At 49.0% G+C, this 18,084-nt stretch overlaps 1 protein-coding gene across 1 annotated transcript; it reads left to right on the top strand.

Moving 5' to 3' along the window:
• On the top strand, positions 1-4,674 carry MLF2 (myeloid leukemia factor 2). Its single transcript, XM_068559628.1, has 9 exons — positions 1-199; positions 779-856; positions 1,105-1,231; positions 1,488-1,523; positions 2,158-2,211; positions 2,604-2,732; positions 2,897-3,056; positions 3,676-3,888; positions 4,132-4,674. The coding sequence occupies exons 2-8, from the start codon at positions 807-809 to the stop codon at positions 3,861-3,863; spliced, it is 744 nt and encodes a 247-aa protein (XP_068415729.1). The 5' UTR covers positions 1-199; positions 779-806; the 3' UTR covers positions 3,864-3,888; positions 4,132-4,674.
• Positions 4,675-18,084: the final 13,410 nt, after the last annotated feature.

The following is an 18,084-nucleotide window of genomic DNA, read 5'->3' as shown; positions in this document are numbered from 1 at the left end:
CCGCCCGGGCCTGGCCGGGGCTCGGGCTCAGTGGGCCGAGGGGGGTGCACAGAGGTGGCAGCTGTGCGAGGAGGCGGTGCGGGAGGCCGAGGAGCTCACGCCCGGACCAATTCCGCGTCCGGGGCCGCAAGCCCCGATCCTGCCGCGCACCGAGAGGCGAGACCGGCCGGATGGGCCGCTGAGTCCGGATCGGGGACCGGTGAGGCTCGAGCGGAGCGGGCAGCCGGTCCGGGGCGGGAGAGGCCTGTGGGGCTGCAGGGTCCCTGGGAGCCTGGGTTGCGGGGAGGGGAGCGGGTCAGGCCTGCCTCTCCTGCTCGCCCGGCAGGGAGGCAGGGCTTGGGGGGGCGCCGCCGCCAGGCGCCGAGGGGACGGTGAGGCCCGCCCGGGGGAGGCCTGGCCGCGGCCGGGTGTGAGGAGGGGGCGGGGTGGGGGTCATTAATGCGGGCGGAGGGCCGGCACTGGGGATTCACCTGCGGAAAGGTGGCGTCGGGGGAAGGGGAGTATGCTTCTGGCCAGGGCTTTGGGAAGAGGATGGCTCTGAATGGGGGAGGCAGAAAACAGGCTTGGAAAAATTTTCCATGGTCCTCCTTCGGGGAGAGGTTTGAAGAGCTCTGCTTTCCCTAGAGGGTGATGTTGAACACCTGCAGAAGGGTCTCCCTGGAGTTTGGGGGGCCAGTTCCAGTATTTGGAAGGGGACCATGCGCTGAGAGTCCCTGCCCTGAGCGGGTGTGCGAAAAGCCTGGCCGCCTCCAACATTTGAGCCTCCACATCTTCACAGTGTGGAGCCCCCTGGAGCTAAAATCAGGATGTTCCGCTTCATGAGGGACGTGGAGCCTGAGGACCCCATGTTCCTGATGTGAGTATCCCCTCCCCCTCCTGCTCTAGAGCACGCATCCGCTCCACTTCAGGTCTCACTAGTTGAGCCAGACATCTGGGCTCCCGTCGCGGGCACTGATCACAACTTGGTGGCCACTCAGCCCCAGCTCAGACTTCGAGGAGAAATCTGTGCCACTGGTTCCCTATGGCTCTTCTTAGGGGGAGGGGCGGGTGGGAGGTGCTGACTGCTGGCCCTTCTGCCACCCGCACTGTATACTCCCTGCACAGGGACCCCTTTGCCATTCACCGTCAGCACATGAACCGGATGTTGTCGGGCGGCTTTGGATACAGCCCCTTCCTCAGCATCACAGATGGCAACATGCCAGGGACCAGGCCTGCCAGCCGCAGGATGCAGGTAATGGTGCTGCAACAGACCTGAGACCCGAAAAAAGGTTGGAGCATGGTCAATAAAGTGCTTGATTTTTCTTGTACAACGGCCAACTTAGCAAGTGGAGTGCCTTCTAGGAGTGGGGAAAGGGGTCTGGAGAAACAGACTTTGTGATCCCCTTTTGAGAGGAGGATGGTAAAGCAACAGAGGCCATGGGCTTGGTTTGGGATGGTAATGAGATAGGATGTAGTCCCTAATTTCTGTTCCTTACGTCTTCCTGTAGGCTGGGGCTGTCTCCCCCTTCGGGATGCTGGGAATGGTGAGTCCTCATCCCCTTGCGTCCTTCCATCTCAGACATGCTCTATACCCTTAGATATTACTTCCAAATGTGCCTCTCTGGATAGCCTTATGGGTAACCCTAGAATCCTCATGTAGTGTTCACAGAGCTCTGGGCCTGCTGTGTGCTGAGTCCTATGAGTTCACGATGGTAACTTACTGGCTCCTGTACTTCTAGGAGCCGTACCCATTAGGAAGATATAATTGCCTGATATAATTGTTCTTTTGAGGAAGGAGGTGCTGTTGAAAGGCGAAATAGAGATGGCTTGTAGAAGATTTTTCTACAGTTTCAGAACCAACCCCTTATAGGTTAAAATCCAGTGATATTGACTTGCTTCCTAAAGGTAGGAGGAAATAGGGCAGCCAGGAGAAGGAACATGGGATCAGAGCAGCCATAGAGACTGAAGAGGAGGAGGGCAGCGGCATACAGGAAGAGAAGCATGGAGAGAAGCACGCCTCTTCTGGTCCTGTTCACGAGGAATGAGGAAGAGCAGCTGCTAGATGTGAAGGAAACGGAGAGAGGGAACGTGTAGCTATGTAGCCCGTGGGAGCCTGAGCGCGCCCACCTCTGATCGTGGCCCTGCTTCCTGACTCTGTGTTCCATCTCTTTGCTCCAGTCGGGCGGCTTCATGGACATGTTTGGGATGATGAACGACATGATTGGGAACATGGTGAGACTCTTGCCCCATCCCATCCCCTTCCCTGGCCCTGTTCCCAGTGATGGCTGGCAACACCTTGAGTCCCCAGAGGCGGGAGTGGGGAAGGGCGTACTTGTGGAGCGTGCAAGCTGGATAAGGCCACTGGACCCGGAGAGTGCAGGTTCCTGAGTGGGAAGCAGCAGTGCACCTTATGAAGCGTGCAGTTAAGGCTCCATCTCTTCAGGTCCTTCTGGCGTATTGTTGGACTCAGAGGAATTTGGGGGGTAATGATGAGTCCTGATGTTTTGCTGGTTCTCACGTTTTATGAGAAAGATGTGGGCAGGCACAGGCGGCTGAAGGGAGGGATCCCTTCTCCGGAGGCGAACCCCTCCCCACACAGCCCTGCTGTTCCCTTCCCTCCTCAGGAGCACATGACAGCTGGAGGTAATTGCCAGACCTTTTCATCCTCCACTGTCATCTCCTACTCCAATACGGGCGCTGGCGCACCCAAGGTCTACCAAGAGACAGCAGAGATGCGCTCGGCCCCAGGCGGGGTGAGTTGGAGGGCTCCTCCTATCCCAGAGGAGGCACGATCGGATGGCCCCCACAGAAATCCTGGCTGCTTTTTTCAGGATTGGGTCCCGGGCGGCCTTTCTGGGCTGGTGTGGCCGGACTTTGGAAGGAGCCGCTCAGTGTGCCATGCTCTGCCTCCCCCCAGATCCGGGAGACTCGGAGGACTGTACGGGACTCGGACAGTGGGCTGGAGCAGATGTCCATCGGACATCACATCCGAGACCGGGCCCACATCCTCCAGCGCTCCCGAAACCACCGCACGGGGGACCAGGAGGAGCGGCAGGACTACATCAACCTGGATGAGAGTGAGCCCTCCTTCCCGCTGCTCGGCCTGCCCGCCTCCTGGCCGGCCCCGGCCCCGTGAGCTAGGCGATAGCGGCTTGCTCTCCCTACCTCCGTAGATACTTCTTGGGCAAGGTTATGGATGAGCCCCACGTTCTTAACTCACTCGGAGCCTTTTTGTCAGCTTAGGGCTAAGTCAGTGCCGACAGTGTCCTCACCGCGGAGGGCAAACTTTGTCACCTAAGTCAGATACTGATAGTAATCTACCCGTCTCCATCTGGATCCGGTTTTTTAGTTCTTCTTACTTATTTTTTTGAAGTCAACAAATATTTATTAAATACTTCCAGTGTGCGTGGGACTGCACTAAAGTAACTAAGTAATTATCCCATTCCTGATTGCCTCCATGCTTCCAGGAGCCATGATTGCCTCCATTGCCTCCATGCTTCCAGGAGCCATGTTGAATCCAAAATTGCTAAATAAGTCACTTCCCTTCCCCAGCACATCCCCCCACACAGCCTTTCAGCCTTCGCCCTGGGTTTTGGTCGTAGAGCCTGTGGCTCACAGCCCGCGTCTGGCCCCGGGTCTGCCCGGGGAAGCCAGGCGGTACACAGGTGTCGTGTGTGGTCTCCATGTCCCCCCCAGGTGAGGCCGCGGCCTTTGATGATGAGTGGCGGAGGGAGACTTCCCGATACCGGCAGCAGCGCCCCCTGGAATTTCGGAGGCACGAGGCTTCAGGCGGTGGGGGACGGAGGGCTGAGGGGCCTCCCCGCCTGGCCATCCAGGGACCCGAGGACTCCCCCTCCCGACAGTCCCGCCGCTATGACTGGTGAGGGCCCCGGGCCCTCGGCCTCTCGTGTAAGTACTGAGGGGGCTGAGGCCTCAGGCACGGGCGGGGGCGGGAAGGGTACGGTGCCCAGCCCTCAGCCTTGAGGCAGAAGCAGCCCACGTGCCCAGCAAACACCGCCTTTGACAGTGGAAGTTTTAGTTGGTACGGAAAGACAGAAGAGTGTCCTCACCGGAATAGGGGATTAGGCACCACCCCTGGCTTTTATATTTTGTCTTCTTTTTGACTTGTGCTCATCTCTTTTCCCCCTCCAGGTACGGGCTGAGAGGCTGAGAAATCATCCCCTGAAATAACTTTTCCTCTTCAACTCCCACTCCCAATTTAATATTAAATTAACAGGCCAGCTGGCCCCCACCTCTCCCTGGGGGTCTCAGCGAGAACCTTTCACTGCCCCTTTACCTACGTTTTCCTTCTTTAATCTCCTTACCATGATGACTCCACTTCTTCTGTATCCACTAACTTGATTTTTCACTTTGCTGCCCCATCTCTGAAACTCCTTCCCTTCCCCATTCTACCCCTGCCATGCATCGAAGGGGCTTTTGGGGTGGGCTCTGGGTTTAGGGGCCTCAGCGACCCTGGATCTTTGCCCACCTCCTCCCCAGATTCCCCGCTGCAGGGGCCATAGCCCTGGTCCAGGGCTGTGTGTGGAGGGAAGGACCGGTTCCCAACCGAGTCTCCCTTCCCAGCTGCTACGCATCATAAAAATCTGCCCCACATCCTTCTCTGCCTTTATTTTTTGATTTGTGCAGCTTGTAACTAGGTGTTTATGAAATAAAGGAGAATGGAGAGAAGACCAAGTAGGATTCTGGCATTACTTTTTTTTTTTTTAACTTATTTTACTGAAGTGTCGTTCATCTACAGTGTTGTGTCTGGCTTCACTTTTGCTCTTTTCCCTGTTCAGTTTCAACCCTCCTGTCTCCTTCTGGTCACCTTACCTTCCCTCTATCTCCATGCGTGGCCTTCTTAACTCAAGTTCAAGCCCAGCACCTCAGTGGTACCGCAGTGGGGCTGTCAGAGCTCTGGTGGGTGAGAAGCCGCAGAGGATGCGGCCAGGCTGGGCCGGGGGTGAGACCAGCGGCGGCTGTCCTGCCAGCTCCCTCGCTTTCACTGGACCTTCACTCGTCAGGGGGATTACGGGGCATACCTTTAGGTGCCTGAGGAGCTTTCTGCCCCTTGTCCTTGGGCTTCTTTCTGGCCTGGACTGTGGGCGGGAACACTTGGGGTGCAGAGCAGGAAGAAGCCCAAACAACCCCACTTAGGTCTTCAGAGGAGGGGAACTTGGGTCAGCAGCGTTCTTCAAACCATCCAGGCCCAGTTGTTGAGAACTTGAGCCCAGGGAAGGAGACCAGGGAAGAAAACTAGCCTGGAACCTGAGCAGCACTGGACGGGCACGAGGCACTCAAATTTCTCAAGACGCTCCTTCCTGCTCGACCCGGCTCAGCAAATGGGTCGCTCTGTTCCTCCTGGGGACTCTTCAGTGATGGCAAGTGCTTGTGAGAGTCCGAGGGCGGTTTCTGCTTTATAAACATCTTCTGTCCTTGTCAGTTGGTAAATCAAAGGCAAAAACAGCCCGCTCGAGGCCCCAGGTCCTCTCAGGGAAGGGGATTTTCCCCACATCCTTGATGGACAAACAGATTGAAGAGGATTTGCCCATCCTGATGATGTAGAAGCCATAAGGAGCAGAATATAGAAATCAAAAAGGGTCTGAGTATCTAAAGAGTTTATTTCTGGGACATTTGAAAAAAAATCACACGAGCCAAAGCGTTTCCAAGGGATATATATTAACAGTCTTTGTAAACTATGACATCACACAAATGTTTATTTTTGAATTTTTTTTATATATATATATACACACATGTATGTCAATGTGTGTATCCATCTATTTATTTGTATTTATATATTTATGTTGTTGTTGTTATATGCCTTACCATCTTGACTTCTGTATAAGGTCAGAAGTCTGGCTCCATGACGCAGCCTGAGGGGTAAGCATCAATCTCTAGCAACTCTGAATATTAAAGATGGTTATATGTTATGTTGATCAAGTCAGAAGCTACTCTTCTGAAAAAGGGACTGTTTGATTTGCCTTTAGACCAAACTGAAGAATTCATGTATTAGAGCAGCTCTAACTCATGTTATGCTGCAATGAATTAAAGATAAATTTAAATTTAAAAAAAAAAAAAAAGGATTTGTCCAGTCGCTCAACAAGCAGAGACAAAGATGAGCTTGGCAACCAGGCACTGACGTCCTGTCCGGGGCAGGTACTGAGTCTTAGTAAACAGGCCACTAACGATGCACCACCAGGGTCAACGGAACCAACCCAGTGGCTAAAAGAATCCAGGAATCCCAGAAGTCAAACAGGCAGAGAGGATTCCTCTCCGCCTGGGTCCTGAACTGTGGATGATGGAGCTCGAAGGGTCCACAGCCCTCAGCTTCCAGTGTAACCTGTGCTCTGTCCAGATTGCACACAGTTCCTTCCTCTGGGGGAGGGAGGGGCTGTCGTCAGTCTCCTCGGCTCAGCTCTGCCACCAGCCCAGTCATGCGTCCTTGGGCAGGTCCCTCCCTTCCCTGGACCTCGGCTGTGGGGGTCCCTTCTCACGACAGCTCAAGCCCGACCTCTCAACCTGGATTCCATTCCCAGTGCCCGCGCTGCTGGGCACAGTTCGGAGTAGGGGCTGGAGCAGGACAGGGGCTGCCCTGGTTTCAATCCAGGTGAGTCATAAAGTGCTTCACAAGCTTTCCCATTTGGGTCCTGGCCTCAGACACAGAAACCAATCAGTGTTCACCCCTGCCTCCCTGCTCTTGGGTGAGGACCACCCTGCAACCCAGCACGTATTCGTAGGGCCTGTGACAGTATTTTTCAGCAAGGGTACGTGGTGGGACATTGGGTGTTAGCAAAGTTGAGTGAGACGCTCTAGAACCAGCCCCCTGGCCCTTTCCTGACCTGTCTACCATGTGGGGTGAGAGCCGGGGAGCAGACGCAGGAAAGGACTCTCAGGAAGAATGCTGACACTTTACTTCCAGGTCAGCCGTGCGGAATGGCCCCGCCTCATTCACAATGCCCATCCACAACCCCCCTCCCGCCCAGTCCTCTGCCTGACAGGTGTCCAGGGGACATGGCCAGTCTCACTTGGACCATTTCCCCCACCCCAGAGAATTACAGGTTGGGAGAGGCTGATACTTGGTGGGAGGCTGTGAATTAGAGGAGTGAAATTACGACTACAGACTGGTACAAGCAAGCCCGGGCCCCGCCGCTTACCTCTGACCCTGACGAAGAGTCTTAATCTCTCAACGTCGGTTTCCTGCTTTGTAAAATGGGCCTTTTTCTAGGCTCTGGTGGCAGTGGGGACATGGATTCATACCTCAGAATTATGAGAATTAGGTGAGTTAGTACAGAGGAAGCATTTGACACAGTGCACAGGATGGATGTCTGATTTCGCCCCATTACCCTGCCTCTGTCCTGCACCTTCAGTGCTCTAGGGTGGCCCTCATGCCCGGTTCCATCCTCAGGACCCCTGAGATACCTTCAGACACAGCCTCGAAATGGTCTTACTGGCTTTGCATCAGCCTCCGTTCTCCCAGCTACCGACTATTATCTTTCACCCTTTCATGCTTCACAGACCAACATGTGGAAGTGTTTGGGGCTGTGCTGACCCAGTCCTGCTTGCAGTTTGGGAGTTTTCCCCTCCTAAGGTAACAGGGCCTCAAGTCCTAGTAACACCGTTTACCCAATGCCCCCTTCCTCTGCCCAGTGCCCAAGTCCTATAAACAGGTTACCCAGAGAACCAGGAGCTGATCCACAAGAAGAACCCAGGGTCTGGTCTCCCAGCCCCCATATTCCAAGTCCATTTAACTCCGCAGACCTGTCCTGCCTCGATGCCCTGAGTTTTAGGAATGGGTCATTCCCACGCTGAGGGAGCAGCAAGGGTCAAGGATTCCTTCTCCCAGGCCACTGCAGTGGGTCGGGGTAAGAAAAAGTTACCCTTAACCTCTCTCCCTCTTAGACATCAGTGGGTTCTTCAGACAGGAGAAGCAGGAGCCAGATGAGGCGGCACTAGGAGGGAGAGATGAAGACGGGATGGTTGGGCACAGGAGGCACCAAGAGGTAAGAAACGAGCGCGGAGACGGGGCACAGGGAGAGACCTGGTGTAGCTGCTCCCCGAAGGAGCCTCCCAACTAGCCTCCATCCCCAGGGAGAGCCTGCGGGGGGCAGGGAGCTGGCGTGGCTTAAGGGAAGGGTACCTGAGGGGCCAGGGATGCAGAGGCTGGCAGAGCTGTGGTAAGAAGATGGGCCTGAAGCTCCTCTGTGCGGAGTGCTGACGGGCTCTGAGCCTTCCCAGCCTCAGTGTCTGGCCTTAAGCAGTATCTCCAGGGGGACAGGGAGAAGCAGGGAGTCCTTCCCCTTCTGGGCTCCGCCCCCCTCCCCCCCCACACGCCCCCACCCCGCTCTGGACCATCCCTGAGATGAGCTGGGTCAGCAGTCAGGGTTGCTTGAGCTTTCTCTGCCTTTTGTGATTCTTCTTCCCTGAAGACTTATCTTGAAGATGGGAATAGGGTGCTGCCCTAGTTTCTCCCAGCATCCATCCCATCCTCTTCATCTCCTCTGTCACCTGCCACCTGGATGACTTGCAGGTTCTGAACAATTATCCCCAAGATGTTAGTGTCCTCCAACCGGGAGACCAGCTAATTGTCTGAGGGTCTGCGGCCAGGACATTTGGACACATGAAGCTGGAAGATGGGAGAGAAGCGGGCATGAGAAAGGGCCGCAGAGGTGGGATTGAGTCTCTAAAAGAAGGAGCAGAAATACCCTGGGAAAGGTCAAGGTGACACTGAGGTGGGAAATGGTCTGATGAAAGTAAACAAAGCTAGATTCTTAGAAAACCACTGGTGAGGGACTTCCCTGGCGGTCCAGTGGTTAAGACTGCACTTCCACACGGGGGGCACAGGTTCGATCCCTGGTCAGGGAACTAAGATCCCACATGCCCCACAGTGCGCCATCCCCCCCCAAAAGAAAACCACTGGTGAACTTAGTTAAAGATATCCTAGATTCGGGGTGGGGGGAATTCCCAATTCACAGGGAATGTGGCACAGAAGGACAGAAGCTGATTCTCAATACAGATAGAACTTAATTCAAGCAAACCCAGTATACGATATAAATAACAATGTTAGAGTTGAAATAGACCTCTGAGATCGCCTTCTCTGGACATTCCCCAAAGTGGCAGCAGATCAGAATTACCACCCCAGACCCACTAAAGCAGAATCTCGAGGTTGGAGAGAATTCCAGTGCAGCTTAGCAACGATTACAGATGCCATCCAAACCTGCTCCTATTTTATTGCTTAAGTGACAGGTGACTTGTTGAATATCATACAGCTACCTAGCAGCACTCAAGAGCCAGGACTCAAAGTCCAGACTGACACAAATGATACTAATATGCTGTATAGCATGATTCACCATGGGGGTCCTTTAAATAGAAAGTTCCTGGATGATTTTTTTTTTTTTTTTTTTTTTTGGCCTTGTGGCATGCAGGATCTAGTTCCCTGACCAGGGATCCAACCTGTGCCCCCTGCATTGGAAGTGCGGAGTCTTATCCACTGGACCTCCAGGGAAGTCCCCTTTGATGATTTTTTTAAAAATATTTTTATTTGTTTGTTTATTTGGCTGCACTGGGTCTTAGCTGCGGCATGCAGGATCTAGTTCCCTGACCAGGGACTGAACCTGGGCCCCCTGCATTGGGAGCGTGGAGTTCTACCCAGTGGACCACCAGGGAAGTCCCCCCACTTGATGATTTTTTAAAATTTCAAATTTATATTAACATTTACCCAAGTAATAGCATAGTGTTTAAAACGATGGATGCCAGTAGCCCAGTGTGTCCGTTTTCGTCAATATTTTTTTTAACATACAATAAAATTTCTGTGTGTGTGTGTTCTTTGAGTTTGAACACATGCAGATTTGTGTAAGCATCACCACAGTCAGAATCACAACAGTTCCATCACCCCCAAACCCCCTCCTGCTGCTCCTTTGCGGCCACCCCTCCCTCCAGTCCTAACCCTTGGCAACCACTGATTTGTTCACCATTGCTATGTTGTGCCATTTCCAGAATGTCACATAATGAAATCATATACAGGCATACCTTGTTTTATTGTGCTTTGCTTTATTGTACTTCACAGATACTGCGTATTTTACAAATTGAACATTTGTGGAAACCCAGCATCGAGCAAGTCTGTCGGTACCATTTTTCCAACAGAATTTGCTCATTTCATGTCTCTGTGTCACATTTTGGTAATTTTGGCAATATTTCAAACTTCCTCATTATTATTATATTTGTGATGGTGATCAGTGATCTTTGATGTTACTATTGCAAAAATATTATGAGTTGCTGAAGGCTCAGATGATGGTTAGCATTTTTTAGCAATGAAGTATTTTTTTCTTAAGATTTAATTGTTTTACTTACTTATTTATTTATTTATTTATGGCTGTGCTGGGTCTTCGTTGCTGCACGCAGGCTTTTCTCTAGTTGCGACGAGCTGAGGCTACTCTTCGTTGCGGAGCACGGGCTCTAGGCGTGCGGGCTTCAGTAGTTGCAGCACGCGGCCTCAGTAGTTGCGGCTCGCAGGCTCTAGAGTGCGGGCTCAGTACTTGTGGTGCACGGGCTTTGTTGCTCCGAAGCATGTGGGATCTTCCCAGAGCAGGAATCGAACCCCTGTCCCCTGCATTGGCAGGCAGATTCTTAACCCCTGGACCACCAGGGTAGTCCCCAGCACTGAAGTATTTTTAAATTAAGGTATGTACATTATTTTAGACATAATGCCAGTGCACATATAATAGGCTAGAGTGTAGTGTAAACATTACTTTTGTATGCACTGGGAAAACCAAAAAATTAATGTGACTTGCTCTGGAACCAAACCAGCAATAAAGGTATTGCCTGTGGCATGTAACCTTTTGAGAGTGGCTCTTACACTCAGCATAATGCCTTTTAGATGCACTCACGTTGTTGTGTGTATTAATAGTTCACTCCTTTCTATTGATGAGTACTATTTTACTGTGTGTTTATAGTTTACCCATTCATCTGTCAAAGAACATTCCAGTTGTTTCCAGTTTTTGGCAATTATGAACAGGAGTGCCATAAACAATCATGTACACGTGTGTGAACATGTTTTAATTTCTTTAGGAGTGAAATGGCTTGGGATTGCTAGGTCACATGGGTAAGTACATATTTAACTTTGTGAGAAAATGCCAAACTGTTTCCCAGAGTGGCTGCATCATTTTGCATTCCCACCAGCAATGTAAGAGAGTTCCAGTTGCTTTATATCCTTGCAAGCAGTTGGTATTGTCAGTTTTTATATTAGGTGTGTGGGTATTCTTTTATTCACAGTGAGATATTTATAGACATCTCACCATGGTTTTAATTTGTATTTCCCTGATGATTAATGATGTTGAACATCCTTTCATGTGCTTATTTGTCATCATTATAGTCTCTTTGATGAAGTGTCTAAGTCCTTCAGTCATTTTTTTCAAAATTGGGTTATTTTCTTACGGTTGAGTTTTAAGTGTTCTTTGTATATTCCGGTTAGAAGTCTTTTGTTAGATAGGGATATGCAAATATTTTCTCCCATTCTGTAGTTTATCTTTTCCTCCTCTTGGTGTGGTCTTTTTCAAAGCAAAAGTTCTGAATTTTGATGAAGTCCAACTTACCACCTTTTTCTCTTACGAATCATATTTTTGGTGTCATATCTAAGAACACTTTGCCTAACTCCTGGTAACTAAGATTTTCTTCTGCTATCTTCTGAAAGTTTTATAGTTGTACATTTATATTTACATCTCTCTTCTTTGTTGTGTTCTGGTAGCTTGTAACTTTGAGATTTGGTCCATTTCATCTAAGTTGTTGAATTTGTGTGTAGAATTATTTGTAGTATTCCCTTACTAACATTTTAATGTCTGTGGGGTGTGCAGTGATATCTCCTTTTATTCCTGATATTGGTTATTTGTAACTTCTCTCTTTTCTTTCTTTCTCTCTCTCTTTCTTTTCTTTTTGGTCACTATGGCTAGAGGTTTATCAATTTTATTGATCATTTCAAAGAATCAATTTTTTGTTTCATTGATTTTTTTAAAAATATTTATTTATTTATTTGGCTACATCAGGTCTCAGTTGGTGCGTGAGGGCTCTTCATTGTGGCGTGTGGGCTTCTCTCTAGTTGTGCCATGTGGGCTCAGTAGTTGCGGTGTGCGGGCTTAGTTGCCCTGCGGCATGTGGGATCTTAGTTTCCCGACCAGGGATCAAACCCTGTCTCCTGCATTGGAAGGCGGATTCTTAACCACTGGACCACCAGGGAAGTCCCAATTTTTTTCTTTTTTGGTTTTCATATTCATTATATTCTGCTCTTGTGTTTTCCTTCTACTTGCTTTCTGCTTATTTTTGCTCTTCTTTATGTACCTTCTCAAGGTAGAAGTGCAGATTGTTGACTTCAGACCTTCTTTACTAATACAAGAATTTGATACTATAATTTGTCCTATAATCACTGCTTTAGATGCATCTCATATTTTGTATTTTCCTTTTTGTTAAGTTCACAATATTTTCTAATTTCTCTTGAGACCACATCTTTGATCTCTGGGTTTAGAAGTGTGTTGCTTAGTTTCCAAGTGTTTGGCAATTTCCCTGTTATCCTTCTGTTATTGATATCTAGTTTTAATTACATTATGGTCAGAAAATATACTTTGTATGACCTTAAGTCTTTTAAATTTGCCGAGGTTTGTTTTATGACCCAGGGTATAGTCTATCTTGGTATAATAAATGTTCCAAGTGCACTTGGGGGAAAAAAGGGGTTTTCTGCTGTGTTGGGGGAGTGTTCTATAAATTTCAATTAGTTCCTGTTGGTTGATGGCATCATTCAGTTCTATATACTTCTATATATTCACTGATTTTCTGTTTACTTGTTCTACTGATTACTGGGAGAGCAGTTTTGACATTTCTCTTTTACTATAATTGTGGATTTGTTCATTTTCTCCTTGATATCTATCAGTTTTTGCTTCATGTATTTTGAAACTCTGTAGTTAGATGCAGAGACATTTAGAATTATGTCTTCTTGGAAAACCAAAGTTTTTATCATTGTTCTTCAATGTTCTTCTTTATCCCTGGTAATTTTCTTTGCTCTGAAGTTAATTTGTCTGATAATACTACAGCCGCTTCAGGTTTCTTTTGATTAGTATTTGCATGGTACATCTTTTCCCATCCTTTTACTTTTAACCCACCCATGTCATACTTAAAAATGGCTTTTTTGACGGCAACATATAGTTGTATCTTGGTTTTTTTAATCCATTTTGATAATTTCTGTCTTTTAATTGGTGTAGTTAGGCTACTTATATTTAATATATTTGGATTTATTTCTATCAATTTATATGTATCTGTTTGGTCCTCTGTTTATTTTTATTTTTTTTAAGATTTAATTATTTATTTATTTTTGGCTGCACTGGGTCTTCGTTGCTGCGCGCAGGCTTTCTCTAATTGTGGCGAGTGGCGGCTACTCTTTGTTGCGGGGCGAGGGCTTCTCCTTGCGGTGGCTTCTCTTGTTGCAGAGCACGGGCTCTAGGCACTCGGGCTTCAGTAGTTGTGGCTCACGGGGCTCTAGAGCGCAGGCTCAGTAGTTGTGGCACACAGGCTTAGTTGCTCCATGGCATGTGGGATCATCCCGGACCAGGGCTCAAACCCCTGTCCCCTGCATTGGCAGGCAGATTCTTAACCACTGGGCCACCAGGGAAGTCCCTGGTCCTCTCTTTATAATTCCACTATGTCTATATTCCAGCCTTCTTTCGGTTTATTTGGATACTATTTAGTATTCCACTTTATCTAGTGATTTTTTCACTAATTTTTAAGTGGTTGCTCTAGGGCAGGATTGGCAAGCTTTTTCTGTAAAGGGCCAGATAGTAAATATGTTTGGGCTCTGCAGGCCACACAATAGCTGTTACAACACACAATTCTGACACCATAGTGTGGAAGCAGCCACAGATGATATGTAAATGAATGAAGTGTTAACTATGTTCCAATAAAATTTTATTTACAAAAACAGGTAGTGGGCTGGATTTGGCCTGTGGACTATGGTGTACTAACCCCTGCTCTAGGGATTATAAAATACATATGTTCACAGTTCCCTGAGAACTTGCATCTCACCAATTCCTTTTAAGTGTAGAAACTTGACCATCACCCAGGTCCCTTTACTTTCGTTCCTTTGTGTTGTAGTTGTCACACGTATTACACCTAAGAGACTGAAAACCCCATTCAGTTAAGCTGTTTAGGTGAGATTCATGCTCACTCTGCAGGTGAGCCCAGGAGTTCACACAGAGCTCAGTGGGGCTGTTCTCTTGATTTCCCTCCTTTCTGCAACATCCTGACACTTTCTGGTTCTCTGGGGCTTCCCTTCTCAATCTTCTGGCCCAAAGTCGGGCCTTTAGTTTCTCTACTCTGCTGGGCATTTCTCACTGTGTGTCTGGGCCAAGCATCAAGAGAACAGAGAAAGAAAAAAGCAGAGGGGATTTGCCTCACATTTTTGGGACCGGAGCGCCTGTGGTCAGAGAGAAGGGTTCTCCTCCCTAGAGTTAAGTGCCTGCCAGGCCACTGTTGCTGTCATTGTGCTGCCGCCGCCACGGTATTCCCTGGGGCTGGAGGTGGGAGAAGGGAAAAAGAAAAACAGGGGATTTCCCCACTCTCTGACCCTTAAGAGTCCCTTTCTGCTCCCTAGATGTGCAAAAGAAGACTCCAAAGGGAGCTCTTTCAGAAAGTTCACACCTCATGTACACTTCTAGGTTTTGGGCTGTCTTTGAGTCCAATCTGGGCAACACTGGAGGGGGGGAAATGGTGAACTCACCACCGGTTTAGTGGAACTTTGAATTCGAGTGGCTTGCAGGACCCCAGTTCCCCGACCAGGGATTGAACCTGGGCCCTCGGCAGTGAAAGCACGAAGTCCCAACCACTGGACTGCCAGGGTATTCCCTACTTTACAATTTACCATAGATCTCGGATAACTGCTCCATGCATTCTGCCCGGTAGCGTGAGAGAGACAGGGTGGTGTGTGCCTACTCCACTTATGATCTGTGTGACCCTAGGCAGGTTACATAACCTCTCTGTACCACTTCTGTCATCTTTAGAAGGGGATAATGGTGATATTAATCTCAGAATGTTGTTGTGTGTATTAAATGAGTTTATATACATAAAGCACTCAGAACAGTGCTTGATCACAGTAAGCACTTAATAAATATTATTAGTAATAAATAATATTATTTATTATTAGAAATTATCATAGAAATACTGGAAAATAGAGACAGGCAAAAAGACAAAAATCACCCAAAATCCCAATGCCCAGAAGTATAATATATGCATTATGGTTTGTATTATTTCAGATTGTTCAGTCAAGATATATTTACCAATTGATTGGACAGATGAACAATAAGTAAAAGTATAGGATTGGATTCCCCACGCATGCCCCACGTTACACATTTCATATCAGGGGAGCTGCAGGAGTCCACAGGATGGAACCTTTCTGCCTCTAGGCCTTCATCCCACTTTTCTTCCCACTCAGAATGCTCATCCTCCCTCCCCTTTATCAGGTTAACTGCTACTTGGGTTTCTAATTTCAATTTAAAGGTCACATCCTCGGAGGAGGCTTTCCTGACCCCAGGCAAGTAGATCCCCTGGTAAGCGCTTTCATGTCACCCTATACTTCTTAGTACTTATCACACTTTTAATTATGTAACAATATACTTAAGAACCTCAGAAGACAGGACAAGTCCTCTCTCGCGCCCTGTACTCAAAGTTTCACCTTTGCTCATCATTCTCTTCCAGATGGTGACCCAGGGCCTCCTCACCCATCCTCCAAGGCCCTGCAGTAGAAGCCTTTACAGCTGATCTAAGGTGGCACTAATCTGGGCAAGTCTGCTTATATAAATAGGACATCACAGCTCAGAGCTGAGTCAATGAGGGTAGTGAAGTCCCATTTCCAGTCCAATCCCAGAGATTCTAATTCGATAGGAACTGGGGTCCAGGAATATGCATTTTCAAAAGCTCCCCCGATGATTCTGATGCCGGTGGACCAAAGAAACACTGCCCGAGGTAGGAAGCTTCTGACATGCCTTCCAGTGATCCCTGCCTTCTGACAGTCACTAGGCTGAACCTGGTGACTAGTAAAATTGATGGGATGTTTCTTCCGTGATTAGGTTACAAAAGACTGTGATTTCACCTTGCTGATATGTTCTCTCTGGCTCTTGCTCTGATGAACGGGGCTGCCTCTGACCTACAATCAGCCAGGGAATGAAGTCCTCAGTCTGACCACCTAGAGGTGATGAATCCTGTTGACAATCACTGGGTGTGCCCGGAAGTAAGTCCTTCCTACTGGAACCCTGAGATAAGACGCCCTCGCTAATACTGTGCTGTAGCCTTAGGAGGGACTCTGAAAACTCAGCAGACAACTCAACTTAGTTGTGCCGATTCCTGGACCATAGAAACTGAGATAATAAATGTGTGTTGTTTTAAGCCACTAAGTTTCAGGGTAATTTGTTACACAGCAAGAGAACTCATACACTGCCTAGACTTGCCCCGCTGAACTCCCTTCTCTCCACCCATGTTGGAAGTTGAACCTAAGCAGAGAATTTCTAACCTCTCTTTAACAGGATCGCATGAAACATTGACTATAGACATTGCTTTTGCTCTTCTTGTGCATAAAGGTGCGCCCCAGTCCAGTTGTGGTTTTTAGCTATAGAGACTTTGTCTTCACCTTCTAAGTGTCACCTGTTTCATGTGCATGAACTCTGAATTCACAGGAAGGCAAGTTCTCTTCCTCTTCCTCCCTACCATAGTGGTCCAGCCCTAAGCTCCTCTGAGATTGCTGTACAGTAGGGATCAGCATGTGGGAATGTGCAAGTGGTGATAAGACTTTTGGTTGGGAGAATCTTCCTGGTGCCCTAGGCTTGGTTATGCACGGAATCCCTGAATCCTGAACCAAATTCCATGGTCAAAAACAGCCCACAAATAATCCACTCCCCCATCTCCAAGCCTTCGGAGCCAAGAGCCCTGTCTTTGTAAATCAAAGACAAATTGCATTTTCATGTCCTTGGGGCTGTGAACGGACCCTCGTCCCTCTTTGGGTGGAGGGCCAGGCAGTCCCAGCCCAGCCCACACCAGACTGTAGAGACACCCACTGAAGGCTGGCACTAGAGAGATCAGGGCAGTTGTGGAGTCATGGCTGGAAGCAGCTTACAGGAAAATGAGATACTAAAGTTCAAGAGAAAAATGGGGCCTGGGCAGAGAAAGGGGGCACAGGCTTGAAGCACCAGGAGTTAGTGACTTCTGCACAGTGGATGGTGTGGGAGGAAGAAGGGGTTTATTTCAGAGACTTAGACTCAAGATGCAACAGGCTCTACAGGCTAGTCTAGGCCAAAGCTAAAGCGAGAGGCCAACAGTGTCAATTCCTGAGACAGGGCTCACTGGACTGGTCCCATTAAGGCTCCACTGCCCCGCAAGATAACAGGCTCACTCGGCCCGCTTTTAACCGAAAACTCGAAAACTCGGGATCTACCCCCACTTCCAATTCTACAACTGACACCTTTAGGACCAGTAAAGAGTATTCTGTCCTACATCTCCACCTAGAGGACGGCACAAGCTCAGGAGAGCAGCTCGGTCAACACTGGGACCCTCAGGAGGCAATCGCCTCTCATGCACGTGGGGGGCCAGCTGTCCCTTACACTAGAGCTTCCCAATTCTAGGGCGTGCGCAGCAGTGCCCTGAGCCAAGGAGACCAGTCCTCCCAGCATGCTGCTCGGACGCTCTGCCTCGGACAGGGACAGGAGCCCGACTGCTGCTTCTTACTGAGGTCTGAGAGCCCTGTGTGGTACTGATGCAAAAACTGAAGTTTACTATCAACTCTTCCGCCTACAATTCTATAAGGTGGAAGGGAACAGGCTGAACTCAAGCTCCTTGAGAGCAGGGACAGTGCCCATCACTTTGGACCTCCAGAGTCTACCACGAGCTGGTGCTCGGTAAGCATCCACTGCTTCTTAAAGAATGCCGAGATACTGAGCCATTTGGCCAAAGTCAAGCGGCCCACAATCTAGGTCTCCAGTACCTGGTTCTTTTGTTTTTCCAGCACTTTGCTTTAGAGTGGACTGGGAATGAGCCTTCTTCCCATCCACAAACACCAAAGACAGAAGATACCCAGTTCAGGGCGTG

This window comes from Eschrichtius robustus, chromosome 13, assembly GCF_028021215.1.
Source record: "Eschrichtius robustus isolate mEscRob2 chromosome 13, mEscRob2.pri, whole genome shotgun sequence".
NCBI lineage: Eukaryota > Metazoa > Chordata > Mammalia > Artiodactyla > Eschrichtiidae > Eschrichtius > Eschrichtius robustus.
Note: the sequence above shows the minus strand (reverse complement) of the source record. Positions and strands in the feature narration are given on the sequence as shown.

Bases quoted from the DNA above. Each gene is read 5' to 3' on its own strand.
- MLF2 (XM_068559628.1), top strand. From the start codon at position 807: ATGTTCCGCTTCATGAGGGACGTGGAGCCTGAGGACCCCATGTTCCTG. The intron at 1,524-2,157 runs GTGAGTCCTCAT...TCTTTGCTCCAG, and splicing joins CCTTCGGGATGCTGGGAATG to TCGGGCGGCTTCATGGACAT. The intron at 3,057-3,675 runs GTGAGCCCTCCT...TGTCCCCCCCAG, and splicing joins CTACATCAACCTGGATGAGA to GTGAGGCCGCGGCCTTTGAT.